Source organism: Pungitius pungitius, chromosome 16 (genome assembly GCF_949316345.1).
Source record: "Pungitius pungitius chromosome 16, fPunPun2.1, whole genome shotgun sequence".
NCBI lineage: Eukaryota > Metazoa > Chordata > Actinopteri > Perciformes > Gasterosteidae > Pungitius > Pungitius pungitius.
This window is the reverse complement of record NC_084915.1, coordinates 15,839,569-15,858,674: the sequence shown is the minus strand read 5'-3', so window position 1 is coordinate 15,858,674 and position 19,106 is coordinate 15,839,569. Positions and strand designations below refer to the sequence as shown.

General features: G+C 46.6%; 1 protein-coding gene across 1 annotated transcript; it reads right to left on the bottom strand.

Moving 5' to 3' along the window:
* Window positions 1-4,556: 4,556 nt before the first annotated feature.
* Window positions 4,557-18,740, bottom strand: tlcd3a (TLC domain containing 3A). The gene is made up of 5 exons (XM_037466958.2): window positions 18,247-18,740; window positions 12,042-12,128; window positions 10,330-10,549; window positions 7,072-7,167; window positions 4,557-6,322 (listed from the first exon to the last, which is right to left on the bottom strand). Exons 1-5 carry the CDS (start codon window positions 18,366-18,368, stop codon window positions 6,014-6,016), a joined length of 834 nt encoding a protein of 277 aa, XP_037322855.1. The 5' UTR covers window positions 18,369-18,740; the 3' UTR covers window positions 4,557-6,013.
* Window positions 18,741-19,106: the final 366 nt, after the last annotated feature.

The window sequence follows — 19,106 nt, the reverse complement described above, 5'->3', positions numbered from 1 at the left end:
AAACACATCCAGTCTATTTTTCAGAAATCTCAATAAAAAGGTCACGCTCCCAAAAAAAAAAAAAACAAAGAAAGAAAGAAATCAATGAAGACAGATGCATTGAGTCTGATATATATGTGAAAGATTAGAATGCTATCAGGAGGCGTTAATGTGCTGTGTGAAGGTCAGACACACATCCACTAAAATGACAGATGAAAGGTTTAAAACAGAAACACAGCAAACCTATTCACAATATATTAATGCTTTCAAGGGGTTCATCCTCAAATAAGGAATTTGCATTTAGAAAAAAAAACATTATGGGATTTGCCTGCTAATTTAAAAGTATCGATAGCATATGAACAGCTGAAAAGGCCTTTGTTTGATCAGAATCAAAAATGATAAGTTTTATTCTCATCAGCAGTAAATGATGGCAACAACCGCCTAATATATGAATGATGATTAAAAAAAACCAAAAAAAAACTATAAGACCTCTCTTCATGATTAAAGTGAACACCACAAAATGAATGAACAGTGATTCTGTCCAGGATCTGATTATAACAAACGTGATAAATACGGCCACAACCTGTAAACACCACCTGCCGATTTTAACTGACTTTTTCAAATGTCACAAATTGGTTTTTTTTTGTTTTGTTTTTCCAAGGCACTGGAGATCAAATCCGGACCACAGTCTCCACGGATCAAAATCAGTCCCATTACTTATTTTTTTGCAGCGCTTGGAATCAAAGCAGTTCTGAAATCTGTACGATTCAAAGGCTAAATTCACATCCTATCAGAAAAAATAAAATCAAGTAAATGTTGTTGCTATGCGTTTAGGAGACACCAGTACAGGTCGCAGGACTTCTGACCTCCGCTGTATATTCGCCCCTCGTGGACCCTCCACTGGTCCGCCTCGTCCCTACAGCGAGGCCATGGTGGTTGAACCAGGTGAGAGGGTAGAAAATGTCATTATGACCGAACCTTCAAGGCTCTTCACACGTTGTTGCTTCCGATGCCACAGTTATGTCAAAACCTTCAGCTGAGTGGGCCAAACATCATCCAAAAAACCCCCCAAACTGTTGAGCACATTTTGGATTTTTTGGATGTAAAATAACAAAGGATGACGGGAACATAAACCCCCAATCACACTTGGGATGCGGTGGAGCTTTCACTTAGCTTTAAACAAAGTACAAACAGAAGGAATAATGCAGTATAAATGGGATGTTACATCACAGCGTTGATGGCTACAACTCAAGAGAGGAAAGACTTCCACGAGTGTTTCTTCTGTTCTCAAAGGTTCCTTCTACAAAACTTTTTTTCCTTAAATGTGTCCCATGTGAACTCAACACATTGAGTGTCGGCTTCGATGCGCTAAAGTGCTATTTTAACTTAAGTAGCTTTCAGGCTACGAAAAACTTAGTAGTGTGAGAGGACTGTTAGCTAGTAGCTTATTATGGCTCAGTGGAGTTAGATAAAGCTAAAGTTAGCATGGACTCTATGACAATGAAGTGTTAGTCAAACAGAAATGTGAGATGAAAGTGTTAGTATGAAGTTTACAACCTATGAACATGAAACTTATATTAAAGCGTTAGCATGAAGGCGAAGGGTAAGGATATGCTACGTAGCTTTAGCATTGTAGAGCAGTGGATGTTCATTTTGGTGTCCATGTTGCCACTCTTTACTTTCAAGTTAAACAAAAAAAGAAAAATTTCGAGATATATACCGTAAATGTACTGGGGGAGCGTTAGCGGAGAATCAAGTAAAACAGCAATAAAATGTGCATTAAACCCTCAGCGGAAACATCCGCCTCAAACCCAACTGGCCGAAGATGTTAGACTGGAGGTTATTTATGTTACCGAGAGGCGGGTCAATTAATAATAAAGACATCTCATTTATACAGCATTTCTAAAAAAAAAACAAATGAAGAGGAAAATGGATCTCTCCTGATTTTAAAGTTGCTGTAATTAACTGCAGCGCCCGTCGGCCTTTGGTTTACCAACCCTTAAAAGTCAGAAAGCAAGAGTACAAGAAAAATAGCTTCGCAAAACAAAATGCTTTAAAAATAATTTAGAAAAGAAACGGCACACCATTCCAGTTGTGATCATCTTCAGAATCAGTTTCATCATCTCACAATAACATCTCTATACACACACACACACACACACGTTAACGGCTTCAAACATCATCAAACCCTGAGCAGAGAACTTAAGACTGTTGATAATAAGAATCTATCGAGTGACCAAAGAATACCTGTTAAGGTACGTGCGTCTCCAGTAATTCTTACTGAGGGATTCACAGGTTCAGGATCAGATGCTGGGATGGAAATGAAGTGGCTTGTCTTCTCTATGAGAGTTAAAAGAACCTTGTAGTCAGGTCAGTGTGATCAGATCAGATCAAATAATCAGATGTCAGTTTTTGTTATATTATAAGTGTCATAAAATGATATGGGTGTAATTTTTGTATAGAAATTACATGAGAATTTTTGGACAAAGCCACTTGCAAATGTGAATATATATATATATATATATATATATATATATATTGTTGATTTCCTATTTGCAAAGAAGAGCACAATAGAAATAAATAAATTGCTTCCATAAAACATATTTTGATGACCAAAACCAGGAAGTTGTTGCAGAAAACAAATTTTCTCTATTTTCTTTATTTATTCCATGATTTCAAGCTTCTTCATACACCTCATTTTCATACTCATCCAAATGGTCTGTTAAACAGTTCCCACAAATCTGTGTCAAATCGGACGGACATAACCAGAACTGTCAGAAGAACTTTGCAAAAATCTAAACATTGATTCTAGAAAAATAATAATAATAATAATAAAGACCGGATGTTTTTTTTTTTGTCACAACATGCTTGACTTCAGGGATTCAATGAGCTGCAACTACGCCTCAAATAGTTTTGTGTCATGATGGTACGAAAGGTGTCGCGATGGTAAAACAAGAATAGCCCGCTGTATAATGAAGCGTTCAAACGACGGGGGCATATTTCAGGAGGTTTTGTGCACTTAGTTTAGCGCGTGTGTACCCGACGACATGGGAGACATGCACGGTTTTAACCGGAAACTCCTGCTGAGGCCTACTAATCCCAACTGGTGGAGCGCCTGTAAACTGCTGAGTGGACAATCGGATAATCCTGGACGACAGCTGGCGGCAGCGAGGAGAGGAGGAGGGGGGGGGGGGGGGGGGGGGGAGAAATCGCCCTGCCCCACCTTGCACCGCGTGTCCGCTTGAGGGGAGGACGGGGTCAAGGGTCAATTAAGGTCTGACGTGTGGAGACGAGTTGGGTGCGAGAGGCGTCTTTAAATGGTTTTAGACGTAAGCTTTTTTTTTTTTAATAAACTAGGCTTCCTTGACACTACCATCAATGCGAAAAGTTGAAATTCTGAAGCGGTGACCCCCCCCCCCCGCCTCTCCTCACTCGGAACACATCTGGGCCACAGCTGTACGGTGGGACGTCACCGAAACCGACGTACATCGATACCGCCGCGTAACTGACATGGCTGAGTCAGTTCGGCGGCCTCCCTCTGTTGTGTTCATGACACGTGACCATCCGGAAAAAAAAAAAAAAGGTTTTGAATATGAAATCAAAGTAAAAAATATATATGGATAACAGGTAAAGCTGTTAGTCTCTCCATAAATGTAATTATGGGGGCACCACTACTTGTAAAGCCCCGTCTGACGTTGGAACTATATTATTAGTTGCATGCAAACTTCATTTACGGAAAAGGTGAGCGCTCCATCGAGTCATTTTCCAATTAAGTAAACAACAAAGTGTATCAACTGAGCCGCAGTTGCCATCTTGTTGGTTTATGCTACAAAATTGTTAGTTTTTTTTTTTTTTTTCTGCATTAAAAGTTAAATTTAAGATTCAAAGAGACAAGCGTAAAAAGTGAAATGCAACACGAGACCATGATTTGTAGTGTGTAGTCCCAGAAGAAATGGACAGCACAAATAAATGTATGGTCCCCCCAAAAAATAAATCCCAAATGACATTAATGTTTTTTACATGCACCGCAGGCTCTTTTTGCATAGATTGAATTTGCAAGACATTAAAAAAAGGCCATAAACCCACTCAGTTTACTATAAAGCTTCAATGACCAAGAACATTAGAGTTGAATTAGGGTTGTGGAAGTGACCCTGCTGCATTCTTAAGAAAATAATACCTTCTATTTATTCTTTGATTCGATATGAAAGTGATGCATGTGATTTTCTAATAAATGCATTTTAAAATTAATATCTTTATGCAACTGTGAATACAGCAATACCAAAGTTTGCATGAAAAAAGGAAAAAAATAAAGGTTTCAGGTCTAATTAGGATCTCGCGATAGTTTTAAGGTCTAAAACCATTTTAGATTCTGTGAGGAAACTAAAACATGACGCAGATCTCTAAAAACATTCAATATATACAGCCCAGTGTGTACAAATCTATGGTGTAAGATAACAGTTACTCCCAGGAATAATCACCCGGTATCCTTCATAAGGTTTTTCATGGTCGCTCATGAACTGCAACCCTCCCCCCCCTCCCCCTCCCCCTCCCGCGATCTGACCTTTTTTTTGGGGGGGGGGGGAGGGAGAGGGGGGGGAGAAAACAAAACTCCCTGCATCCTTTAACATTTGACCGTGAGTCATCCTCAGACTGCGCCTCCGTCGGCTCTGCCAGCATTGCAGCGTTGCTATGGCGACGCTCCGGTGTCAGATGGAGATAGCGGATTCAAAAGAGGAATCTCTCGCTAGCCAATAACGACCCAACTCTCTCGTCTTCCGTTTGCGTGGCTGAAAGACCCTCGTGCATGCAAATGAGTCAAACCTTGCAGAAATTAAAAATCCTTGCCATTGGGAGTTAGTCCAAATACACAATACTTTTTTTTAATCTTGTCCCATCATCGCTTTACGTTGTTATTTAGACATCAAGAGCAGTCTGGCAAATTTTTTTTTTCTTGGTTTTTTTTTTTTTTCAAGGTTATTTATTTGAGGTCTTGACGGATCTTTGAAGTATCAACCTAAAAAAAAATAAAAAAAAAATAGAATAGAATAGAATCCCGCACAGACTTGTTTAATGCCATGCATATCATGAAAAAAAGAAAATGGTTTCCACAACTGAGGGCTTCCCTTGTTGGGGACACCATTCTCCAACATCGGAGATTATTGCAGAACGGAATTCCTGAAAGTTTTTCTTAAAATGTAAGTGGAAGTTTTCCCAAGAACATGAGTGCAGCATCAAATCCGCAGGGGGGAGAGGGGGGGGGGGTGGGGGGAAGAGACCATGCAGAGCTAGGACAGGGTTTTGGGGGGCGGGGGGGGGGGGTTCTTCTGGAAAATAAGTGAGCCAAATGACTTAAAAGCAATGTTACAGCGTGGGGGGGGGGGGGGGGGGGGCGGAAGCCTGTCGCTTCAAATCTGCAAAAATGAGGCCGCTGTAAGATGCTCGGTGGGAGACTAACAAAAAGATAAGAGGTGAGGCGTCACATTAAAGCGGGCGAATGAGGCGACATGTACGTTCCTGCTAATACTGCACAAAGTCCGCGACCCGCCCGCCACCAGCTAACCCTTCGCAGCAAAGTTACTCCAATAAATAGAACCTATCGCAGCAGCCACTCGCACACTGTAACAGACCGGGGGGAAGAGACGTCGCTTCTTCAGTTTCTGGTGTTTTTTTTATTATTTTCAACTCTCAGTGAAGCCAAAAAAAATATATATATATGTCAACGGATGCCCCTCCAAAAAAAAAGAAGAAGCAAATCATCAAACGTCAGTAGTAGGGCTGTATCGGTGGGAGAGGTCCACGTAGGCAGCAGATTTTGTAACAGAGGATTTAAGGTGTGCGAACAGCAGGCGTTCCTGTTATATACTACAAATGAAGAGGGGAGGGGGGGGGGGGGGGGCACGGCTTTGAAATGTGTTAAGTCAAAACTAGTGCCTTACTGCGGAAGTAGATGCGTTAGTAGCTGAGTGCGCGGCTTGAGCGGGCGAAAAAAAAACCCAAAGAAGAAGAAGAAGAAGCAAACCGGTGAAGCCGGGTATCAATCCCCTTTGGCATTGTCAGTGACGGCGGGCGGGGGGGACGAGTCCGGCGGCGCCCGGCCGCGCCGGTAGAGGCGCCAGCCCTTTCGGCAGAGGAGCACGAACCAGTAGACCTGCGGCGCCAGGATGCACGTGTTGCCCAGGTTGGCGGACAGCGGCAGGTGGAAGGGCACGCTGTAGAGCGGGATGCCGTAGTGGCGGCCGTACACCCAGTACATGTAGGGGAAGAGGGCGATGCGGAACAGGAAGAAGGTGAGGAGGACCATGCCGCCGTTGGCCTTGTGCAGCCAGCATTCCTGGAGGCTGAGCTGGAGGAGGAGCAGGAGGAGAGAAACGAGAAAAGGCCGTGTTAGAATAAAACGGGTCAATTGTTTAATTGGGTAGTTATCTCTTGGTTTCGGTCATAATATAGCTCAAAGTCCCTCGTCTTGTGAAATGTTTTCAATGAGTCATCCTGGAACGGGCTGACACATCAAATCTTCCCAGTCAGCTGGGATTCGGGGGGGGGGGGGGACTAGCTTTTCTAGCCGTGCACCTTAATTATTGACGGGACAGTGACGAGCTACAGTCAAATGAAATGGAGCTCCTCGGGTTTTTCTGATGACGCGAGACGCCGCCCATCACCCGAGCACCAACGGGGCGGAGGGATTGATTTTGGACGCCTCGGTTGGCGTCTCCGTGGCAGCTGGTTTCAAATGGACCTCGTGCGGCTCCATGATTCGCATTTCGGCTGAAACTGAACCCGCTGGGAGGGGAACCTTTTCTCCAATGACGAAGCACGCAGGCGAGTGAGCTTCGGGTTACTTTACAGCAAACAGACACACTTTAAACTCCATTTCTTCTACTTGTGTTTTTTTTGGAGCGGCTCGCTCTCATTACTGTCCAGTAAGGCACCGCGTTTCTGCATTTAGAAAAGCACTCAAAGCCTGATGTGCGGTTACGTTTGCTCAGCTGAGACATCAGCACATAAAGCGCCTTTTTTTAGCCAACGGCGGAAACCAAAATGCTCGTCGACCTTTCCGGCAAAAGTGACAGCGGCCGATCTTCCCGGTCTCACCTGAATAAGTATCTTCCCCAGGGAGACGAAGGGCGTGCTGAGCTCCGTTAGAAACAAGCAGCCGACGAAGAAATCCCCCTGGTCCCTTCTGAAGAACTGCGGGAACAGACAAACAGAGCGCACACAGGGTGAGCAAACAAACATGAGCGTGGAAACATTCAGGGACAATTCTGCAGCGCGCTCAGTGGACATGTGACACGTTGCAAAAGACGCATTTATCAGCTTAGAGAGCGTTGAAGTGTGCGGGTTATTAATGATGTTCTTTAAAATGTTTGTGTGCGGCGTGATTGGACGGGACAGCGTCTCCTCAGTCATCAGTGGACAGCAGCACGGCGGGAGACCTCATGGGGCCGCGGCTGAAGCCACATGCACGCCGCCGTCTGTTTGGACATCTTTCGTCAAAAAAAAAGGGAATTTGCAGCTTTGGGATCCGTGCAGGCTGCAGAGGGTCATTACAGCGAGCGTTGTGCAAAGCCAGGACGGATCACCGGGGACCCCCGGGACCGGCGCCCCGTCGCCTGCCAACAACGGCGGGGTGTGTCTCAATTCAGGGGAGAGGTGCTACTTAGACAGCTCGACCCCCGAGGGCGTGAAAGCCAGTCGTTTGGTAACCAAGGTGATGCTGGCCTAACATCCTAAATGGTGGACTTGTTATTGGTGTAACTAAAGTATTCACCAGTCGCTTGTAACCACGACAACACCCGCAGCTCGCAAACGTGACGAGGCTGTGTGGTATTTCCCGGCTTTACGAGTTGAGCAGGATCACCAGACAGAAAGAAAGGGGCGGGTCCACACCGGAGAACTCCACTCGTGTCGTCCAATCAGAGGCAAGGAAGACGACTTGTTGGTCAACATCGAAACTGGACAAGTCAGTTGAGCAGTTGAACTTTAAAATGAAAAAAAAAAACAAGTCTGTGTATTTTCCAATTTTAAAAAGGTCAACTGAGGTTCGGTAGCGTCATTTGCAACAAACAAAGTACAAGTATGTCCAATACTCGCGTACTTGATGCGCTCCTTTAGTACAACGCCACAACCGCTAAAGGGCAGATGTCTGATTCCACTACAACGCCAACACGGCAACAAAAAACAGGGGCAGCGTGCGGCGAGCCGCTGCAAGGTGGGGGGGAGGGGTTGGGGGCGGCAGCAACCTTGTCCTGTGCATAATTAATGAATGAAGCTTTCAAGCACCGTGCTGCAGTCAGAGAGGCCATCCCAAAAATAGGCGAGTCGGTCTGGACGGATAAAGAGACTACAGCCGAGCGCTGGCTGCTGACCGATGAATAAAGCACGATGGGCTCGGGACATGACCCCCCCCACAGCCACCTGTCGACCAAGAACAAGAATGAGAACTTCAACCCGTTTTATCCGTTAAAACATTCAAACTGGCTCCTGACGCGAGGCGTCTGAGAGCCGTTTCCCCTCACAATCCGATAATTGCAATGGGAGACAAATACAAACACCACATTTCAGACGTTGCAGTTTTTGAATGAAGCAGCTGGGAAAACTATCCGCAACACGTCCAGAAGGCCAATTCATTCAATCATTCACCACAGCGCCCAACATCGGAGCGCCACAAGTTCTCCAAAGATAAAGCACTAAAGAGACCGTCAACAGGCCGGCTACTCGACCCCCCCCCCCCCGGCTCGTGTGGCGCAAAGCTAACGAGTGCGGGAACAAGAGGAGGCAGCTCAGAGAAAGGAGACGTTGACAGCGGCCGGGGCTGAATAATGGAGGGTTATGTGATCCGGGTTTCAGCCGCACCTGGCCCGCTCACCTGGGGAGGGAGCAGGTGCCACGGCCCAGCTGGAGGAGAGAGGAAGGTCCTCCGTGAAGGCGTCGTGGTGCGCGGGGTTAATTGGTTTCCATTCTGACCGACACTGAACCCATCAGAGGAAGTCAGAAAGTGGAGAGCCATATTATGAACTCAAACTGTGTTCGTGGGATTAACAGTTCAGTAGGTTTTCTAATTTGCAGTTCTAAACCGGCACTGTGAGTCTTCATGGTCCACAGTACTCCCCCCGACTGTATATTCATCCAATCAAATCGCTTTCCTTTTCCCCCCTCCGACATTCCACCAACAATAGAAACGACCTGCTTCTTTCAGCCTCCTTTTCTTAATCAACCAAAATGATTTGTTGCCAATTGTTCCAGGAACCCAATCAATAATTGCTACATCACAGTTCTCTTCCCCTTCCTGAACTGACTGAGTGGTGCAGTAAACGCACCGCACAGTAAACCCCGCTGCACTAAAGCGGGCACCTCTATTCCAGCGGCCCAATTCGGTCCACACTTTGGTTTTCGTTCCTCAGAAGTCATTCAGTGATGACGCAGGTGTAAATAAGGTGTGAAGAAGGGCGCTTCAAACTGCTGCCTCCTATCCCAACTTTAAATGTTGAATTGTGGGTTATTAACAGAATTAGGAGTTTGCCGATCCAACAAGAGCTTTGGTTCATAAACCTCTCCAGCTCCATTCAAGCCGAAATGGCAGTCTATGGTAACAACTCATTTTGTCATTAAAATTTCCAACCCATCTCAGGTCAGTTCAGATCTGAGCGCAGTGGTCATTTCGGTCGGTTACTTTCTTCCAGTTCATTACCGTACAAATGGGACTTTATCTGTGCTGGAACTGTAAAAGCTAGGGATACAGAAGCCAGGTAAACTAATTCTGCCAGGAGCACAGTGGGATAACAGATGTGTTTGCCCACTAATGTACTGGTAAACCCATGTTTTATTGTTGCCACTTAGGTAATCATTAGGAGACGATGCAGCTCAAAGCCACGATTGATCTGAAAACAAACGCACTGCCTTACTGCCAACGGACAGCACATCGAGAACACATGACTTCCCCCAAGGCTAAGATGTACAACGCCGTCTGCACGATTGTCGTTACACACACACACACACACACAAGACCAAATCGGTTCGTGTGTGTAAGACAAAGTAAAAAAAAAAAACAGAGCAATGGCTGTCCATTATGTATCTCTAAGATCAGCAAATAGCTTCCCAATTCATTCAAAGCATTGAACTCATGACATCAGTCGTTTCCTGGACAAAGCTCCTGGATTCCCCCCCCCCCCACCATCGCATTATAAACTGCACATTTTTTGTTCTCCACATGGTTCACCCTTGAGATCCGTGACAGGTGCCGTGAAGAGGCGGCGGCCTGTATTACTAGTCGCTTCACCGCCGAACACCTCGGCCTTGACTACTGACAACAAGCTCTCGCCCCACGCCGCCGCCGCCCCTCCTCCTCCTCACCAGCGTGACGGGCAGCAGGATGGAGAGCAGGGCGATGTGATGCAACACCAGCAGGAACTCTCGGCGGACGAAGGAGTTGACGGTCCTCAGCGAGTGCCGCTTGTAGCTCTCGTGCCCTTTGACGTGGAAGCGGTGGTAGTGGCTGAGGTACATGGCGAAGATGTCGTACGTCATGTAGGGCACGCCGTACCAGATGATGAAGTAGGTGGCCAGCCAGTGGCTGACGAAGAGAAAAAAAAGAAGAAGAAAAAAAAAAACATGTGAACAATCGACATCTTTATTTATCATGACCAGAACCTTCTTGGGCAAAGTCAGCAGGCCCAAATACGCCATCTGGTTGATACGTTAATGTCTGAGCATTAAAGTGCCAATCACAGTGAACACTTGCCTCGCCTCCCTCACGCAGACACACACCGGCTTTGAGGCGGACTTGGGTAAGAGCAGTGTAACAAACGAGCCAGGTGGCTGCAGCCCTCTAATGAGCACCGGTTACCGTGATGGTTAATCATGTGGACAGCACGCAGCAAAGCAGAGCTGAGCCACTGACCTCTGACCTCGGTTCAGCTCTTAAGGTTAGTGGATGGAGGGATGAAGAGCAGTAGGGCACAACGAACCAATCAGTGGAGACGGAGGTCTCCGTGAGTCGATTCGCTGTTTTGAGGCAACGGAAAATACGGGAAAGCTATTTTTAAATTGATTGTATTTTCCATACGGCTGAACACGTTAAACCAGGTACACGTGTTAAACATGGATTTGTGTTTCTGGTTAAGTTTTAAGAGAAATACAATGAAAGCAAACAAACAGCAAAACATGGCGGTGTATGGGCCAATTAAGGGCCAATATTCAAAATGAAATCAAAGGTGCTAACGTTAACCAATAAAAAAAATACAATTAATGCTACCTTTAAGCCAAAACATTAAAAAAAGGAAAAAAGATCGATGACATGAACAGGAGTCCAGCAGTTTCAGCATGTTTACAGATACAGTTGCTTTTTGCAACGACACATGCAGTCAGACCACCAGAACTGGTTTAAAAAAAAAAAAAAAACCTGACAGTTTAGGCTAAAGAGGCCAAATAAAGGGGCAGATTGTGACACAGTATTAGAGTGTTCGTGGGTCTGACACCGGAGCATAAGCACCGGGGGGCGCGTACGCGTCACCAGACGGCAGGACTGAGCAGCCCCGTGGGGGAATTAAGCACAGTCAGTGGAGGGTGGGGAGAGGGGGGGGGGGGGGGGGGGGCTCCTCTGGAGATTAGCAGGACCGAAAACTGGGCCTGCCCGAGCACTCTGCAGGATTATAATGCTAGCATTAGCTTAGCACCACACACACTCCCAAAGACGCAATGGCGGCTATCGCTGTGCTAACGTTCTACCGGGGTGCTAGTGTGTACCTAGAGCTAAAATATTTTCATTGAAAAGAATGTAGGGGGTAAAAACATTTTTTTAAATGTATAAAAAATAAAGGGAAGTTGTCTTTTCAATTTGCCAGACATATTAGGCAAGCATTGAGGAACCACTGTGGGCTGCCAGTGTAGTTTAACACATCGTCTCCCAAGTTAACGTTTGACTTGTCCCCAATTTATTTATTTTTAAGTATTAAAAGCAGAGCACCGCATTAGGGCAACTTTACACGAGTCTAGCAAAGCTAAAAAAAAGACAAAAAAACACTGACACAGCATCGATGGGTACAGGTGAAAGTGCAATGACTAACCTGTCGTTAATGACATTCTCCCGGCATGATGATACAACGATGACTCCCACCGTGGTTGCCATGACGGCATGGATGGAGGACACCAGTCTGAGAAAAAGAGAGGGGGGGGGGTCATACAAAGTGATACGAGACATTTGTGAACAGTTGATACACCGCAGCTGGGAATATAACATGGGAGATATTTAGGTTTATAGCCATGGTAGCCATGGCAACGTGGCTCCGTCGGTTGAGCGTTATGGCTGAACAGCTAAACGTGAACATGTTAGCATTGTCTTTTTGAGCCTGTTAGCATGCTGCAGTGAGCTGACTCTTAAAAAAAAAAAAAAAAAAAAATATTTCTAAAATCATATTTGATTTGTTGGTCCGGTTTGGACTGTTCTGAACAGCCATCTTGTTTTCTTCGCAACCAGGAGCGACACAAGATATCCAAAGAGACATTTTTTGGTGGCCATATGTTACAATTTACGGTCACAAACTGAAGCCCCACTGTGAGCGAGTTCAACGTTCTAAAAAACAAACAAAAGCATGGGTTAATAAGAACGCCTCCAAAGTAAAACCTGATGAATCTGGGTCAAGTTTCGGGAAAACGTGTCCCCTCAGGTGAACCACACGAGCAGTCGAGTGTAACGTCGTGGGATTAGCAGTGCCAGGCCTCCACTCTCCTCGTCTATAAACAGCATGTGACACAGGAGAAGGTGGGACGTCTCTATTTGAAGTGCCACACACACACACACACACACACATCTTAAAAGTACACCTACAAGTCAAGGACTTGTGAAATGTGTTAAACAGTAACTTTAAAAACTCATTGACTGTAATGTTCTGTGAGCCAAAAAAAGTGAAAAGGAGGATTTCTGGCCATTTCAAACAGGACATTGGATTATAACACCAATTTGTTCAAACTATGAATAGCGGCTTTCTCCCCCCGACTGTTCTCCGACTTGGCAGCGCGGACAGTAAGCGGCTTTGAAACCCGAAAACATGCAATTCCTTCCAAAAACGCTCACGGGGGCCACGACGGACCGTCGGCCCTTTGACACGTTTGGGTTTGCACCCACTCATCACCAAGCCACAGAACGACGGACACACAAAACACCTTTCCGCACAACAACTGGTGGGACACAAGTCACTCATTTGAACTCACACCTTTTCTTGTGGTTTGAATCCACTCATCTTACCACAAAAAGTGTACAAGTACCCCTTATAGTTGCGTTTTGGAAAGTCAAGTAACAGACTGCCATCAATGCTCCCAAAGGGATTTGCCTTTTACTTTTATTTTACTGGAAAAATGTTTTTAAAAATCAACCATTAAATGAGGCCAGAAAAGTCGAGAAAGAGTCGGTGTCCCAACATCAGGTGCACAAACCACGCAGAGACCCTGCTGCACACGCAACCCCTTAGAAAAGGACGGGTGGTCAGTACTTTGAAAGTCCCCTACCAGTAAATGTCAATCTCCACCCAGCCAGACGGCCCGTTATCTAGGTTGTTAGAGTAAAATTAGGGAGAAGGGCGGGGGGGGGGGAGGGGGGGGGGTAGAGGGCGTCGTTAAGATAACTTCATTTTAACTTCACAAAAACAGCACGTTCATCGACGAATGCGGCTCACTTTAAGAGTGAGTGACAGAAATGAATAGAAATTAGGGGTCTGACAAAAGGTCAGGACGGCCCACATGGCAACACTCTCACACACACACACACACACTCACACACACACACACACACACATATGTACATAACACAAATAGTTTGACACACACTTTGCATTGCACATGTTGTCCCAAAGCCAACGAGCCTGGTCAACACAAGTGGGACCCCACAGAGACCACACGGACCGAGCAGAACAGGCCCCCCCTTTTAGTCCCTGCTGGACGTAAGGACCAGCTTTAAAAAAAAAAGGCTGCCTTCTTTCTCGTCTACTTAACGAGCGCACGGTGTGTCGCAAATGGCGATATTGAGAAAACAAAGGGGGGGTTTGTGTTCCCCGCTCGAAAACCGGCCCTCAGACTGCACCAATCCCACCGGGAATGCGGCCATGACGCCGGCGAGGCAACAAACGCCACGCGATTGAGCCGGAAATTACTAACTGGACTCTTGTGTGTGTGTGTGTGTGTGTGTCCATTCCCCATGAACTCTACCCCTAGAAAAGCTCGTTCTCTCTCTCCCTCTCACACACACACACACACACACACACACACACACACACACACACACACACACACACACACACACACACACACACACACACACACACACACACACACACACACACACACACACACACACACACACACACACACACACACACACACACACACACACACACACCCCGCCTCCTTCTAAGGTTATATGGTCGCATACTCCAGCACAGAACACAACTCATTCATTCATTCATTGTGTGTCCGCTCGCTCTGTGCCCGGTGAAAGGCTGAGGGTTTGGTGGTGTGAGTGGCGCGAGGAGGAGGAGGAGGAGGATGGCGGTGAGGAGGGGGGCTGGGGGGAAGAATGCGTCGCCGCCTCGTTCAGCAACGTTGTCTTTTCTTTCCACCGTGGCCCCCCCCCCCCCCCCCCCGCCCAACACCTATATCTTGGCCGGAGTCTCCTTGGCACGGGCGGCTTTCTCTCTCCCGTGCTCCGTCACACGCTCGGTGTCCGACCGTCACGAGGGGGGGAGGGAGGGGGGGGTTCAGCTCCTCCAGTAAGTGGGCTACGTAATCTGCAGTTTGCATTGGTGCTGCGGCAGAGAGCGGAAGGAAAAGTGACAGCAGAGGCAAAAAAAAAAAAGAAGCAGCAACCGGGGTGCATTTCATGGCGAGGAGGATCCCTGAGTGAGTGCAGCTGCACCGTCACCACTGAGGCAGGAGTACACAGACACTTCAATGAGACGCAACGGTATCCCAGGATACTTTTGATAATCACTATGCGATAAATTGAACAACAATTAGCAGCACCCCCCCCCCCCCCCAGGGGGTAAAGGGGAGTGAACTATGACCTCTAGTCGCTCGGCCATTGTGACGCCAACTAGCGCCAATAAAAGAAGACCAAAGAGCCGACATGTTTAGGGACAGGGTGTTAAGCGTTGCTCCCCCCACCCCGTGTGACTTATAACGCCATTAGCCTAAATAACCCAGATAATGTCGTTTAACTTCCCAGTGGTGACTGAGAAGCAGGCGGTTTAAAGCTCAGCCATTCAGGGCTGTTCATTTGACCATGGCGTCATTTTAAGGCTTTTAACGATGGCGGCGTCATCGTACTCAAGCCCGCCATAGTGTTAGGAGTACCGCCTACTACGTCCTTATATTCACGGGGGGGGGGGGGGGGGGGGGGGGGGTCGGAGTCACATGTCCTTATTGAATTACAACAAAAGGAGTTGACATCTTATCTACCGTGCTGTTGGAGTCATTTACACTAGTCTGCTCTTTTGGCCAAGTCCAAATATCTGACTGGCTTGGTGAGGAATTCCTGTTATGATGAAATCCTCAATGATCAGATCAGACACACATGACGTAACGTTTGTACAAGTCGACCAACGGGAGGGGGCGGGGGGGGCCGTTGTTTCAAGTAGGTGAACGCCTTCAGCGCACTCGCCACACAACCGCTCCGCGATTCCGAAATGTAGCCGTCGGGTTTGATTTTCCCGGGCTCCACTTTTTAGGAACACGCGACTGGCGTGGCAGGATTTCTGTCTTCGGACATCAGAATAAAGGCCAAACACCTCGAATTGTTCTTAACCCGCACGTTTAGGTTACAGTTGACTGGCTTGGAAACCGCTGCTTAACATTTCATTCAGTATTAATAAACTTTGTTGTAAAGTCACCCGCTGGGCCGCGTTAGCGTAGCTGACATCGCTTGCTTTGTTGGAGCTCATTTGTTGGAGCCGGTGAGCTCTGACTCAGCCCGTCGGTCACTTGGTGGCGAAGAGGTCGCTGACCTTTAGTGCTTTTAGCTGACGTGTAAAGAAAACACAAATATCATCCTCCCCGGTTGGTAAACCAGGACAACCGCCACGGCGCCCCCGGTAAAGGACGGCTGTCATCCTGAGACTTGCGACGCAGTCTAAAAGAACGGCTGTTTAACAGGACGAGATCCTCTTAGCCGACGCGATCGCGTGTCAATACGGGTTTTGCGGCGAGTCGCGTTGCGCCCTTTCCGTCCGCTCACACGTTACCACTGCTGACACTCACTACCCACTTCTCCCTTTTACAGACACGCTCGATACATCAGTAGTGTCCAAAAAAAACAAACTAATATTGTGGAAAGGCTCAACCCCAACAAGTATGAATTGAAGCAAAAACATTTGATTAATAAACCCTTGAATGAATTGTGGAAATAAAACAGGTGTATTTCTTTTAATAACTTTACACTGTGCTGAGCTATTGGAAATGTTTTGAAGTCTGAAACCGTCTTAAGCCGTCTCATACTACTAATAGTGTGATGCTAATATTAGTGGAGCCGTGTCTTCATCTGTACACGGGCAGGAAAAGCAGGTTTGGGAACAATTAACACTCATACAGGAAGACGAAGAAAAAAAAAAAGCTGCACAGCAAGTGCATGTTGATCTAGAATGTTCTGACTGAAGCTTTGCACTTAATATTCAATGATTTTAAAAAAAGGTGTTCAATGTCTACGGTTAACTAGTTCCTTTCTCAATAGATATATATAGACATATGTGCTTCTACATCAGATAAAAGTAATATTCTTGGTATACTTCCTGCAATAGAAAATAGAATAGATGTGGAGAATAAAAGACATGGTCTCATGCAGAGAGAGCGGCATGAGGGACGCAAATCACGTTGCATTGTGGGAATTGTAGAGACTTTGGAGCCAAGTTGCATTACAGTAAGGCTGAGTGTTTAAATGGGCATCACATTTATGACTTGAGACTTTGGTAACCCTACTTATTACTTTGAATACAACATTGCGTACATGAGCGCCAAGGGACAGTGAACCGGCGTGTGCACCGCCAGTTATGTTGTGTTTGTTGAAGGCAGAGCGCACGCATCGGTTAAACAAAATGACATTTGCACATGTCACAGAAAGCACACGGGGACACAAAAGCGGAATCATCCCACCGGACTTCCACCACCATCATCCAAGGGGGACCCGATGCTCGGGCCGAGCACATGCGGGACGCGAGGGACTGGTTGCCAACGGGCAGTGCAGCGTCCTCCGAGGCGTGCGGGAACATTCTCCCTTTAGGCGAGCATCAGTAAATGAGTACAAGCATTACTCAGGAGCAAGGTTCAGTGTTTTCCAGGGCCCGGCTAACTCAGCAGTCGACCCTGACCGGAGAGCTCAGAGGATTAGCAAGAGTGACAGCGTACAAATGAGCATTGAACTGAGCAGCGCACATGTGAGCATGTCACACTGACCCCCCCCCCCCCAACACACACACACACGTAGACACGTACACAAACAGCGTTGATCATTACACTTGGCCCTGTCCATGCTACGTGGTCTAAAAGTCACAGAAGAGGCTGCAGATGTGATAACTTGTCTGTTCCCAGGATTTGATGATAACGGGTCTGTCCCTTCTTGTGTGGTGGGGCAGTTGCAAAGCCACCCCCCCTTTTGCAGTTATTGCATGTAAAAGGAAACCATAAAAGAATAGAAGAATATGATGGATGATATTCACTGTGAAAGAGCCCAATTGAATGGTCACACACACACACATATACATATACATATATATACACACACACACACACACACACACACACACACACACACACACTGCGACCCACAGCGTGCACTTTTTTACTAACGTTATATTTTCGGCCTTCCATGACATGACTACAATTATATAACGTTCCGTGGTTTGACGCTAGCTGCGATATTTGCGAAGCACCCATGTAACGTTACAGATTATTTGGGGAGGGGGGGGGGGGGGGGGGGTTACTGTGCCTATTTAGCACAAAAGCCATAACGGTTGATACGCGTTGAAAACTGGAAATTCAATTACACAGAACACGTAATCCGGTGATTCCACAGAGCCAACCGTAATCGTAAATTTGCTAACGTTACATAAAATAAAATAACAGGATTAGCTAGCTAACTGACTAGTGGGGAGGGAAGAGGGGGGGGGGGGACGGGGACGTTACTAGCTACAAGCCTCCAAACAAGGTCAAATGCTATACATTAGCTAACAGCGTTCGGTCGTATTTGGGCCACGAAACGTGGTGTAAAAAGGATGAATTCGGTCGGTTTACCTCTCGCTGACCAGCACCACGTCGGCATCGCTCCAGTGTTTGAACACACACGGCAGGATTCTCCTGAAGGCGAAGAAGAGACCGGGGAAAACTACGGCGCCACAAGCTAAAACTTGCAACATCCTGCCTGTATTTTCCTCTGAAAGCCGCCCGCAGTCCTGACTCTCTCCCCGCCGCCAAGTTTCGCCCGTTTACACACGGCGATGAGGCATTTTAAAGCGTGCCTTAGGGGGGGGAGAGGGAGGGGGGGCGAGGGTCAGGATGGGGGTTGGAAGGGGAGAGGAGGATGAGGGTTGTCGGTGTTTTTTCTTTTCTTTTCTTTTTTCTTCACCGGGGACAGTCCACCATCCGCGCGAACACACACCGGCGAGGCTCAGCAGCAGCAGCAGCACCACTGTCTGTCGGGCTATAGGCGAGGGGACCGACGGAGCTCTCCAGGGCTCCTGTCAAAATAAAAGCCTTTGACCCGGCGCCGGAAGAAAGGTGGTGCTTCCGGTGAGGCCGATCGCATGGCGCGAGGGTCGCGTTACACAATTCGCTCTTTTATTTTGAAGGTCGCCGACAGACGCATTCGAAAATAAGTCGTTATTCTTCACCTGACGTATATAAACGTCCGTCTTCTTTTCGATATAAACGTTTGTCAATTAGGTTATTTCTATTTTTTTTTTGAGTGAGCCAGTTTGGCGCCCGGTTCACTTAAAGGGGAACAGGAAGGTTAAAGGTTCTAATATATTTATATTTTTCTTGAAAAATTACACTCTTGTCCTTAATGGAATGCCGTTTTATTCACAATTAAATAAATAAATAAACACATAAATAAAAGAATAAATACATGAAATATGCATTTGAAATACATCGTG